The following is a 13,450-nucleotide window of genomic DNA, read 5'->3' on the forward strand; positions in this document are numbered from 1 at the left end:
TTTCAGTCTAGAACAATGAGAATAAGATGTATTCTTCAGTGGAAAAAAAAAAAAAAAAAAAAAAAAGGCACCCCACCCTCCCCCAAAAACCTAATCATCTGTCAGGTTTACAATGATGTGGAAACTACCAATGAAACAAGTGGATGATAAAAAAAGCATTTTAATTCCCATGTAACTGTAGTTCAAACTTATCTCAGCTTCAATCAGCAAAAACAATGTCTTAACATTATGTTACTGTTCTACTGATGTAAAGGACAACAGTAAAGCTTGTCTCTTTAAATACATACCAACTTTGATCAGATGGAGCACCATTAAGATTCTGTCCGTCAAAGCATAGTTCAAAGTTATCCACACAACTAGCATAATTTAATTACCTGATATAAAATAGGAAAAAATATACTCATTTTAAAATTAAACAAAGCTGAAAAATATGGTGACCCTCAATTGGTTTTTATACAGTACTGTCACACTGGCCTAGCTATGTGTCAAGATAAATGCTCTGCATATTTACTCATCGTGACATAATAGTACATCAGATGTATTGTTCCAATGATTGCCTGAATTAATTTGCCTTAGGCTAGACAACACAAAGGAGTTTAAGATGAAGGTGTAATGCCCTCCCCTCCCTATGAAAGAGGCCTGAAATCACTGGTACAATATTACAAGCTTAGGAAAAAAAACCCACATGGCTACAAAAATTCAAGTTTCAATGCCTCCTAGAAAATTTGAAATAAAAAGTGTAGGGAGCATATCATCCTGAAAAGTAGACAACTCAAAGAGCATTATTTTGCTTTGGACTTTTTGTTTTTCTTAAAAAAAAAAAAAAAAAAAAATCCAGCAAATTAAGTCAACAATTTAAATGCAATTGGTTTATATTAAACACTAGCAACAACCCATTAAGTACAAAAGAATAAAAAATAGTTTGTGTTCATTTTAATGACGAACGATGGGCACAATAGCCTAGTGTCCAATTCACATCACATAAACTAGCCAAAAACCGGACAAGTAAGAAATTACCAACCAAAGAGTTGTTTAATATGACACTTTCTCCATTCCTTGTATTTTTATTCTGTGGGACTGAGGTATACACCAGGGAAGTCAAAAAGTTTGAGAAGAGGGGGGCCTTAGAGGAGGGAGGAAACATTATTACATCAGATACCTTTTAGCATGACTATCTCTTTTGACTAAGTGGCAGAAGAGCTACCCATGCTCTGATCAGTCTATTATTTTCATTATTGGTCATTTCTTCTGCAAGCTCATTTTGGAACTGATGAATCAATAACAATGTTCTTGAAAATTCAAAACTGTGAAGAAACAGACACTAAATTAATGCCATTATCAACTTCTCCAGTGCTTATCACCTATACCACCTGCAAGCATAGAGCCAAAAGTTTTAAAACCAAATTTCAATACGGTGTTGGCATTATCTGTGATGCATATTTAAATGATTGGCTTTCACCTATCAGAGTACGGGAGAGGTAAGGTTTGTATGGCAAAGACATGCTTGTGGAAACAAAGCCACTAGCCCAAATTAGCTTCACTGGTTCACTGACAAAGTACGAGTGGATTTGGGAAAAGCTGTCTTTGTATTTCCATACCAAGTTGCAATTTTCTTCATTCATGTTAACAGATACATGAATGTGTAACATAAGTACAGTTACTACTATGTCTGAATAGGACCCAAGTAGCTATATCCTATAAATAATAAAAAATACATTTTTCTTTTGATAACTGACTGTAGATGTGAGGACTCTGTATAATTCAACCAAATGGTTGTATGCTGTACAGTCCTGTGCAAATATCATAAAAAAATTAATAATCCTTTTTTGCTATAAGGCTTTGACCCTACATTTTTCACAGCAACATAACTACCATCCAGCCTGTACCATATTTCGCAAGCCTTCAGTCCAAAACTTCAAATAGTCAATCCATATAGTGTCCATTTGCGGCACCCTGAAGTCATATGCTCTGTCAGTCATCTAAAGGCATACAAACTTCCCCAGATTCATCCCATCGAGACTGGTCATTATGTTCTTCTACATCATCACCAAGCTCCTCATCACCTTCTCCCACTTCATTTTCCTCGTATTCTTCATCCCTAGGGAAATCTGTATCCTGCACCTGGTCTGCTCCCTCTTGCCCTCCAGGCTGAGATTTATCTGCACAGTCTACACAAACTCCGTAACGTCGTGATCCATGTCTTATTCCAACGCTGGCTGCTAGCATGAAAATCTTCTTACACACCATACATTTGTACTTTTTATCCTTTTTATGCACCTATGGAAGAGAAATGTTAATAACTGAAAAATATGCGTATCAGGTTGCATTTGCATATAGTACTAGAAAACTATTAATAATTACTAATACAAAAATTCTTTTTTTGGCCTCTTCCAAAAGATACCCCAACACTGTTCAGAGAAAGAGAATTACTACTAGAGATCCATTTTGACTACAGGAGCTATTGCCCACAACCAAACTACCTGCTTGCTGTTCAGCAGGTGGCTGAATAGCTGCCTGTTCCGTAAGCAGGCGACTGTTCATTTTACGACTACTCACTGTACAGAACAAGACTCTGAAAGCCAATCAGAACAGCGTCAGGACCTGCGTTACACACAGGATCATATCTCATTTAGAAAATTGCCTTTACAGTTTTAGGTGCTAGAAACATTAAGAACAATCAGGAGTTATTAAATTCTGTGTGAATTCAAAGAGTGTGTTCTTCCACGACACCTCCCTCCCAACACAACCAAAGCCAACAACATCTTTCCAGGTCCCTTTGGTGAATTTTTTGTCCTGTATGTAGAGTGAGCTTGTGTGTAAAATTAGAAGGCTGCCGTTGACTAACTTGACTGAAAATAAATTTTAATTTTGAATTCGGGAGTATGTTACTTGTACAAGTAACTGAATTCAGCAACCGTATATAATAGTTATCGTGGAAAAAAATAAGTTGAAGACTTCTTTCTTCTATCTGGTGTCCCCACAACAGATTACAACTATGTGCTTAAACATCTCATTTGAGGTCACATTGAAAAAGTTGCCATTTTAGATAAAACTGAAATTACCACCCAGATGAGGGAAAAAACCAAGGTCAAGATACAAATAGTTACTTTAGTTCCACTACATAATCTGTACAGCTGATCCTACATGTTTTTTCCTCAGCCTCTAGACTGGCTATGATAATCTTTCACAGAAATCACAATGTTTGAGGTGTTTGTTGAATGGAGAGGGGAGAGAGGGAAGGAAAAAAAAAAAAGAAGGTGGTATTTTGATTCCATCAGGGAGAGCACACTTCAGTTAAAGCACAGGGCTGGGCTGAGCTCACTCTGTAGCTGTTTTCACCCTGTCTGACTTCATCTCCTTTCCTGGAGTGAAAAAAAAATCTTCAGTTACAAGACCTGGTCAGATGCTACAGGACAGAAACCTGAAGCCCCACTCTGCTCTTCCTGGTAGACCGACTGCCGCCCGCTGTTGTTATCTTCTCTGGTGAGCCACAAAGGAAGAAGTAGAGCAGCTGCTGGGATGTGTTACATGGTGTCACCACCCATAAGGTGATAATGACCTCACCTCCTCTGCCCAGCCACAGAGCTGTCCTGTACCGCAGCCACCTACATACACTACAGAGCAAAATGTCCTTCAGACTCGGTAACATCGTAGGTTCTCCTGTCCCTTCAGGCACCTAAGCCTTCACCAGCTAGTATGGGAGAAGGAAGAAAGGCAGCAGTAGCAGGGTGGAAAGATATGTATCTAAGATGAGAGAAGTCCAGTGGAATATAAGAAAGACGCTGGTTCTAAAATTTATGGAGGAGCTATTAACATATGCCTTTCCTACCTGTAGAGCAGTTTAAGGAATACTTAAAATTACTACAGTGGTCTTATAAATATTTTCTAGAATTATATCCTGATATGACTCAGGTTATTATTTATTTGTAATAATATTACTGGCTAACAGAAAGTGCATTTCATGATAGTGCAAGCTAGAAAGGAAAGTTAGGAAGACTTACACCAAAAGCTCTTTTCTGCATCCACATTAAAACTTGGAAGCTCACAACCACTTTTTCTACTCCCTGAGGAACAAAAAGCCAACTGCAAGGAGGCTATGGAGAGTTATGGACACCTTCACGAGGGAGCAAGGTGGTCCACTGATTCTCAAAGGACTGAGGAAAACTACCAAAATGGAGAAGTGCAATTTACCCCATTCCATGTCCTAACCTATTCTGAGTATCTGCAAAACATGTTGCAAAATGAGTTTTTTTAAAATCACACCTTGGAGAAATGTTATTACCTTCTCACCACCAATATGATCTTGCTTTTACTACTCCCCTAAAACACACCTTGGATTTTACACAGTAAATATTATAATGAAGTCTTAATTTCCTTACAGACCAGACACAAAGAACCTGCAAAATACCCAAGACAGATAATACTTTCTCTGGATCCTCAGATAAATAGTACTGAAGTCAAATCCTGAGTTATGCAACATGCACAGGACAGGGTAAGCTCAACTCCTGATTATGGTATTGGTAGAATGCAAGTCAGAAGGACATTTACTTTCTACATCTCAGATATTCTTCATTCTTTCCTAAATCTTAAACCAGATACTATGCTATAGCTTTGTCTAGTTGTAAAGTAAGTATTTCAGAACTACCCCAAGATATTGTGCAATTGCTGATTAACAGGGTGTCCTCACAGAAAATGGTGATGCAGCATTATAGAACTACCCCAAGATATTGTGCAATTGCTGATTAACAGGGTGTCCTCACAGAAAATGGTGATGCAGCATTATAGAACAAGAAGATGTGCTATTCTATTGCAGTAACACCAAGCCAAAAATTCCCTTTCATTATCTACAGAATACTTACATATACTGCATCTCTTCATCATGTCACTTTCAAAAATCACCTTGAAACTATCTCTATTAGAATTCCAGCAACAATTGATACTGCATTTTCCATTAAGAATATAAAAGGTATAGTTATCACAGAGAGATGTTTATCTCCATCTGTTTTAGATTGAGATAAAAGAATTTACATCATGGCAAATCAGAGAACAGTGTTTCTCTCAACTAACAAAACATCTGAAAAAAACATAAAACCCCACTCGTACATGTGCATACATACACACACACTCACTCTTGATGTTACCTACCAAGGAATGTCTCTTTACATGCTCTCTTCGAGTAAACAGCTTCCCACAGATGTCACAACTGAAAGATCTCACGCCTGTGTGAATGAGCAAGTGTCTCTTTAGTGTTCTTCTGTATTTGGCTACATAATTACAGTGTGGACACTTCAACTTGTTCATGATTAAAGCAGAGGAATCGCCTACAAGAAAATAAGCCATCAGGAGAAAAGATGATAAAACACAAAAAACCTATTTCAATTACGTTCTGCCTGGTGCACAAAAATAAACAGGTGCCAAAACAATAAAGCACCCACATGACTTTTCATCGGCCAAATCAGGACAGCGCCTGCCTGCAGAAACCACAAATACTGGTAGGTTCTGCATGTATGATCTTGCTAGAAAAATACCTACTTGCAACCAAGGAATTTTTACTGCAGAAGTACAGATCAATTCTTTGAAAAGAAGTCTTATTTCATGAATCAGAGTAAGTTAGCTACAAGTTAGCAGTATTTATTTTCTAGAGGTCACCTCTACCAGAAAACACTTTATTCTGGATTAGAAACCCTCTAGCTCTGCGGCATTTAGACAGTTACAATCTCCTCTCCCAATATTCTCTTTAGAATTATGTGCAGGAACTGCCTGCCAAGATCTGACTCTACAAATAAATAAAAAAAGAAAGTATAACTAAGCAAGAACAAATATTGACAAAAGGAGTAGGACAGTAAGAGGTAGCATAATTCCAAAATAGCTAAAAAGGGAAGTTTCTGGTTCAGATCTTAGCTATTCTCTACCCAAAGTCTATTTTTGGTCTAACAGTAGAAAAAATAAAGCGAACAAAAAAACTTCTGGAAATAGCAATATCCCACTTCTTCCTTATGATGGAAGAGAGCTATTTACATATCCTTGGACCAAGGATAACATAGCTTGCTCAAAGGATACGTGCAAAACAGGTTTACTACAGCTGCCTATTACTGTGTGAAATAGAAAAGCACAGGATGCTGTGACAGCTATGAAGAAGGTCACACAGGAATACAAGGATTATTTTGAGAATAGAGTACTGACTCAACTTAATACGGGTGAGAGAATTTATGAACATGATCGTAACCACCTAGAAGCATCCAAAAAGCACTGGCTAAGGCTATACGATTATACGCGTAAGAGTTTCTAACGTTCATGCTGGCAGGAAGAAAGCAAGAGTAATTGTGTTACATGCATGGGCCTGCATGCCGTATCTAAGATGCCTCCTCCCAGCTCCAAAATCCATCATAACATGGAAGTTAAATTTTGCCAATATTCAAAAGTTTGCCTTGGTATACTGGAGCACTCATGCAAGCTGCCTGTCAACATAACGTCACGTAATGGCTTACATGAAGAAAAGTAAGTTCAAAAAAAGATTTTAAATTACAGGCTTACACACATTGACAGGGGTATGACAGAGAGGCAGACATCAGGGCTGTCAGATATATGAGAATTTAATGGTTTAAGAACAGGCAGACCTCCTAAAACCCGAGTTCTAATCCCTTGCCTGCTAGTGAGTTTCACCTTCTGATGAGCCAATTTCTTCCACTGTAAAAACCAAAATATTTAAAGTAAACCATAAACCACATCCCAGTAATAGCTCCAAGTTACAGAGATGAGGTAGGCATTACTATTACCCAGTCCTTAAGATCCTCTTTTTACTGAAAACTTTATGTATTTTAAGGATCTAGCAAGAATTATTTCAGATGTGGTGGGTTTTTTGGTATGTTTTCAGACAGAAAAATAATTACAGATAATTGCTTGCTTGAACAATGAAGAAAGGCACATAAGCTGCAATAGGGTAGGTTATACAACACAGGTTTGACTGAAGAGGACTTTAGTTATGGCTGCATTGAATTCAAAACCTTTATTGCAATGAAGTTTTTATTTTTAATAGTGACAAGTATGCTCTGAAATCTACTTTATATTTAACTTCATATCTTCATCATCCAAGTGTTCAATTTCAAAGCCCATTTATCTGTAGTTAGCTTACTAAGGGGCGGGGGGGGAAGCTATCAGATCATTAAAGACCTCAGGTGTCTTCATATTCAGGCACAATACAAAAGCTGATATAAATCATGCTCTGGTTTTACTTTTCCAGACATTTGAATTTCTTTTTCTCCCTCCAAGGAAGTACTTGTATTTACATTATCCAGAAAGGCAAATGATATGGAAGAAGATTAGGTAAACACTTAATCTTATAAATCTCCAAACAAATTAATCAAGTATTACCAGCAGTAACACAGAAGATAAAGAACCCCATCAGAGGCAAAAAACAACCTCCTCTCCAACAGATATACTTGCCATTTTCCCAAGCTTCTTTTGGCCAAGATTCTGGCAGCAGTCCGTACTTGAAGTCACTTGAAGTACCCGGCAGCAGTCCGTACTTGAAGTCACTTGAAGTACCCGGCAGCAGTCCATACTTGAAGTCACTTGAAGTACCCGGCAGCAGTCCATACTTGAAGTCACTTGAAGTACCTATTACAGACACAGTCTTACTTTAGCTTCCTGGGTTCTAATCAGTCATGTTGTTTAGCAAAATATATTTCCTTTTTAAACTGTGACAAAAAAGTTTCAAACCTTAAAATAGTAATTATAATCTTTTTTCACATAATCTTCAATACTGAAATGAAGAAATAACTGCATTCCTCATTTCAATGAAATTAGACCTTTGAACTATGCTCCATGGCACCATTTCTTCTTCCTATCCTGAGAAGAATTCAAAGCCTTTTTCATACTGCAGGAACTTTTATGGTAAGGGTATTTATTCCCTCACTATCATCATGACAGGGCTAAAAAGTTTTCCACTGGATTCTCTTTACAACTGCTTTGTGCAGGGCTTCATCTGGTCTATCAGAGGCAGTCTAGTTGGTACAAAAGTAAACTTTTTCTACTGAAGGTGTGATTTTCTTTATTGCCTTAAAATATCTCAGTGGTACATGAAGTGCTTTAAATACCTTTATTTATATAAAGTATCCTACAGCTATGTCTAAATCCTTTCTTGAATAATCATCTTCATTACTCTATAACCGCATCAATTCAGGAGACCATAATTACTTGGAATATACCAGCTTAAAAGACTAGTTTGCGTATTTACATTTGGTCTTTAGACAAGCTCTTCATGCAGCTTGCGTGGTCTTTGTAGCTTTTCTTCCTCTTTAAGAAAAGAACAAAATAATTCAGAAGTGAACAGTGCCTTAAAAAGAAAAAGATCCTTGCTTGTTTAATTCTGTACTTTTATAACAAGTAAGAATTGCATGAGTGAACATTGAATCACTATTATACAGCACAGAGAACTATAAATAGTACACAAGAAAGCTGCACTAGGCATTTACCAATATCATATTTGTGGGGCAAAGACTTTTCTGGCAAGAGCGCAAATCAATCTTCCCCCCAATCCCCAAAACAGGAGTTTGTTGGAAAATATGAACTCATAAATCCATTACTTTCTTCACAGGCACACAGTTGTTAAATAAACAAACTGCAGTGGCAACTGGCAGATTTCATTTTATTTGTCTGGATGGTGCTCAGGTCCTCACACTGGATTACCAAAGTCATGGTTGTAGAAAGTCTTGAGAAGGCCTTCACAGAAAATAAATATACATTTTTACTTTCAAGCCTGAGACTGTACATTTTAATAGTCCAAAGACTTTTTCCTTTGTCCCTATACGGCTCATTCTAAGGATTTTTCTGGGGAAGGAAATTCTCTTAGTGTAAACTAGAATTTCATGCAGCTAGTGGTAAGCTGCACACTGAAACTCTCGCAACTTACAGTTTTACTGGAAAAAAGTACAGATTACAAATCCTCACAGTATTAGACATATACACTAGTTTCATTTACTGCTCAAGCAGTGTTACAGTTGGCAGCAGTGGTTTCATCTGCAACATAAGACAACAGCTCAAAAGGAAATCAATTAACAAATAGGAAGCTTATAATGCTACCCTATCTGTAAGACAACAGCAAATGATAAGCAAAGCTGGATCAAGACTGCCAAACTAGGTATTCTACTGGAGCTTTTAAAAAGCAGAGCTTGAGTGGATGAAGGAAGAGAAATCCCAGTGTTTTAGGTCATCCGCCTATCTATTTTGGTACAGAAAAAAGGGAGAGGGGAAGGGAATAAGTCTCCCTCTCCTTTAAGAAACAAAGTAGTGAGGAAAGTATTTTTTATTTTTTTAAATTACTGACTCTAATAGCTGTTATGTCCAAAAGAGGCAAGAACTCCTTACACTAATTTGGAGCTATGGACTCCAGCAACGGCATCTCACAACAACTCAAGGAATAGAACACAGATACCCTATAGACATGCCAACTACACATTCCTTTGAGGTGAGCAGTAAAACTTCCTTCTGTAATACACAAGAAAGGATTAGTGAGGAAGCAGCGCTGTACAGTTCTGGGCAAGAGCAAAGATGACTTGACCTCAAGGCTAAAAGCCTCCAAATTAAAGCAAGCTTCAGGATCTAGCAGAGAAAAAAATAAAACAGCTTTTATAATCTATTTAAAATACTAGACCTTTTCTTTATAGGTTTTCCCCCTAATAGAGCTGTCATGTCTCTAGTTGACCAGTGGAAGATCAGTGATCAAAATATGTGAATCACTCCACCGCCCCGTCACGGGAGGAATATCTGGAAGATCAACAGACCAAGTCTTTAGGGCTCACAGATGTAACATATACGCTGTGTATAGGCAATATTGCATAGCTTCCTTCAAAATAAGCATATATCAAAGACTGACCATAAGTAAGAGCTGAGCACATTTATAACACTGTCACTTTGACAGTTCTTGTGGATCTAAGAGAACACAAATTGAATTTCAGTAGGAACACTTGTGTTCATAGCTGGTACTGAAGTTTGAGGGAAGTTAGGAGCTCAAATCCCTGCATAGGTCTAGATCTTAGCATAAGACTCGGCATAGAGCCAAAGAGACTTAAGAGCTGTAGTCTAGTGTAGATAATAACTACTAAATCTTTCTACCTCCAATTTGAAGAGACCTGCTATAACATGAAAGAACACCAGCACAGATACCACAAGAGATAAGAGGTTGCTACAGACACTCCAGTCTCTGCACAGCAGAGGACTAAGTAGATCATAATTAAACCTAATGCTTGTTCTTAGAATAATTCGTTGACCTAGAAAACCTGCTTTCTAGATTAAGCACACATATAATGTGTTCAAAACAAAACAACAAAAAAGGCATTTTTCACGCCTAATGGCTCATCCATACAGGAAAGACATCAATTACATATAGACTGGGAACCGGACCTAGCCTCTACTAGTTTCCCCAGGCAGACATATAGCCTACAGTCAGATAAGCTGCTGACTGCAGCTGAGCCAAGCATAAGGTGTTATGGACCCCTGTGACTCGTAACATCTTCTCCCATTCCTCCTCCCACCTAAGCTACTGCCTTCTGAAACCTGTTTGCAAAACCATACATATCATCATCATCTAACCTGTTGCTGTCAGCTTAAACCCAGGTGATTTTGATAGGAGACTGAAAGCAACTACATATGCCTCTGTACTGGTGGACTGGGGGTTGGGTGCAAAGGGGGAAATATAGAGAGCAGTGAGGAAGAGCTCTAAAAAAAAAAAAAAAAAAAAAAAAATGCTCTGTGTCTCCAGACCAGGTCATCTGACCACAACTTTCCTCTGATCTAAGGATACCTTTTTACAGTTTAGTTGATTCCTAGAAGAGGTGTAAGTTAGTAATTAAAATGTCAATTAGCCTCCAACATCTACCCATTCTTCTACCCTGCATGGACAAGAGATTTCTATCAGTAACCTGATCTTAAAAAAAACAAAACAAAAAACCCAATGCAAACAAACCCAAAATAATAAAAATAAAACAGAATACAAATAAGCTGATTGACTGTCAGCACTAAAATTCTCAAGATGCCAATCTGAGAAGAGATAAAGACAGTCCCAAATACAATGAAGTGGTTGTGTAGGCTTTTACACAACTAACAAAAACTTTATGGAAGGATTTTATGTTCTACTGTGTTTGTTGCCAGGAAAAAGGATAACCGTAAGTCAGACACACTGATTTTCAGTTTTGAAGGCAAGAGGTAGGGGAGTAGCACCAGGAAGAGACAACACATCTGGTGTGGAAACATCTTTAGTTTGACAAGTTTTGCTCTTTTTCTGTAACCAGAAATATGCTGATTTTTGGGGAAGAAAAGGAGACATTACTGAGTAGGGGATGATCATGGAGATTAATGAGAAGATCAACGATAGAAGCCATTGGACAGGTCATTACAGAAAGGGATACGGACATAGGCTGTGCTGAGGGGGAAGAGGCAAAACTTCACATTAGATACAATTGTCTGTAATGAACTTAACTTCTATTTTCTTTATACATATTACCACTAAAAACAGTGCCAAAAGAGGAGAAGAAGAAATACTACTATTTTTCCAGGTTTTCTGACATTGACTACTCATTCAGATCAATTAAAAAAAGACAGAAAGTAGACAGGATAAGCGATTAGGCCATAGCTTTCAAGGATTGTAAGCAGCAGTGGTAATCTACTGATACAATCTGGATTGCTGTTAGAGAGCTGGATTTGTTGTTTCTGTTAAGTAACATGACAGAAAAAACAGCACTGCCAAGACTGACATACTGGGAAGGTGGGGGAAAGAAAATACATTGTACTCCATTTGTTCCCAGAGTATTACTCACATCTTTAACCTTGCTTCTGAAAAGGGGTCAAAACATATTACTTCTCAACTGCCTCTTGCAACAGAAGGCTCAAACTTAAGGCATTTTGCCAATGCAATCTTACTCATACTCTATGTACTGCTCCCAATTGCTCTGAATTTTTACTGCTTCTCATTCATGAAAAAAAATGGTTTATTGCCTTAACTATGGAGGCAGATCTATCACCAACTAACCCTGCCAGATGACCATCAATTGATGCCAAATACATCATCCACTTGTCTTTTCAACTTGCTTATCATATATTCCCTGAAAAACGCCTCCCTGAGAAAGGGGTGCTGTTCACACTAGAAAACTATTTTGCTGATCTCTCCCCACAAACGCTACATCAATGAAACACAAGATAGTAAGAACTTTCCTCCTCCAGATCACTTATTTGTGGGGGAGATATTGTTCCCAGGGACTATCACAGACTCACACAAAAACTTAGGTCTGAAGGAACCTCTGAACATCCCCTACTTCAACCTCCTGCTCTCAGCAGGGCTAACTTCAAAGCTGGACTATATGTGGCTTTGGACCTTGCCAAGTTTTAAGTATCTACAAGGATGGGAGATTCCATAAACCGCCCTCATTGTCAACAATTTTCTTCATATAGAACTGGAATTCCCTTAGCTGCAACTTTTGACAACTGACTCTTGCCCTTTCACTCTGCACCTCTGAAAAGCATCTGAGTTCATTTTCTCTATAATCCCCTTCAGGTGGCAGGTAGAAGATGGCAGGTAGATCCCTCAGCCTTCTCCATACTAAATAAATCCAGTTCCTCAGCCTCTTCTTGAACAAGATGTTTTCTGTCCCCCTAACTACCTTAGTGCCCCTCCACTGGACTCCCTCCAGCTTGCTGCCATCTTTCTTGTACTGCCCTAAACTGGGCACAGGATTTCAAATGTGGTCTTGCCAGTCTTGAGTACACTGGTATTATTATCACTTCCCTCAGCCTGCTGGCTATGTCCTTGCTAATACCACCACGATGAGGCTAGCCTTCATTGCTCCTATGATGCACTACTGACTTATGCTCAGCTTGCTGTCCAGAAGGACCCCCTGGTTCTTTTCCGCAGAGTTAACTACACAGCCACTCAGGGCTCAGCTTGTGTGGATGCACAGGGTCGTTACTTCCAGATGCAGGACCTGACATTTGTCTTTGCACATTGTTCCTGTTGGCCAATTCTTACAGATTGCTGAGGTCCACCTGAACAACAGCCCAGCCTTGCCCTCTAGTGTATCAACCATTCCCATCAATTTGATGTCATCTGCAAACTTGCTGAGAGCATCTTCTGTCCTACTATCCTGATCACTGATGAAGGTGTTAAACAGCATGAGACTCAGTAAACTGTTTTCAGGAAAATAGCCCTTCTTGACTTCACTGTCAAGAAAATACCTTCATCCATAAACTTCTGGACTATGTTGTGATATCAAGGGCCAGACCTTGAACACTGCAAACAAGACAATTTAAGGATGTACATCAAGAGCTTTCTCAAGTATTCAAGACATAAAGACTAATATAAACATTTCACATCCCCTTTTCATCAAGTCTTACATTTAAAGTGTTAATATAAGTAGGATTTCAAGGAGATATACACCTGAAAGGCTGCATCAAACTCCTC

At 38.4% G+C, this 13,450-nt stretch overlaps 1 protein-coding gene across 1 annotated transcript in view; it reads right to left on the bottom strand.

Moving 5' to 3' along the window:
* Positions 1-1,028: 1,028 nt before the first annotated feature.
* The window catches only part of ZBTB10 (zinc finger and BTB domain containing 10), a gene marked incomplete at its 5' end in the record, with an annotated part of 29,108 nt that continues 16,686 nt past the window's right edge, over positions 1,029-13,450 (bottom strand). The window contains 3 exons of the mRNA XM_082309964.1: positions 1,029-2,277; positions 5,146-5,321; positions 7,444-7,617. Coding sequence (XP_082166090.1) covers positions 1,972-2,277; positions 5,146-5,321; positions 7,444-7,617 — 656 coding nt within the window. The 3' untranslated portion in view covers positions 1,029-1,971. The remainder of the gene's footprint in view (positions 2,278-5,145; positions 5,322-7,443; positions 7,618-13,450) is intronic.

The sequence above is a fragment of the Platalea leucorodia genome (genome assembly GCF_965183815.1).
Source record: "Platalea leucorodia genome assembly, chromosome: 1".
In the NCBI taxonomy this organism is placed as follows: Eukaryota; Metazoa; Chordata; class Aves; order Pelecaniformes; family Threskiornithidae; genus Platalea; species Platalea leucorodia.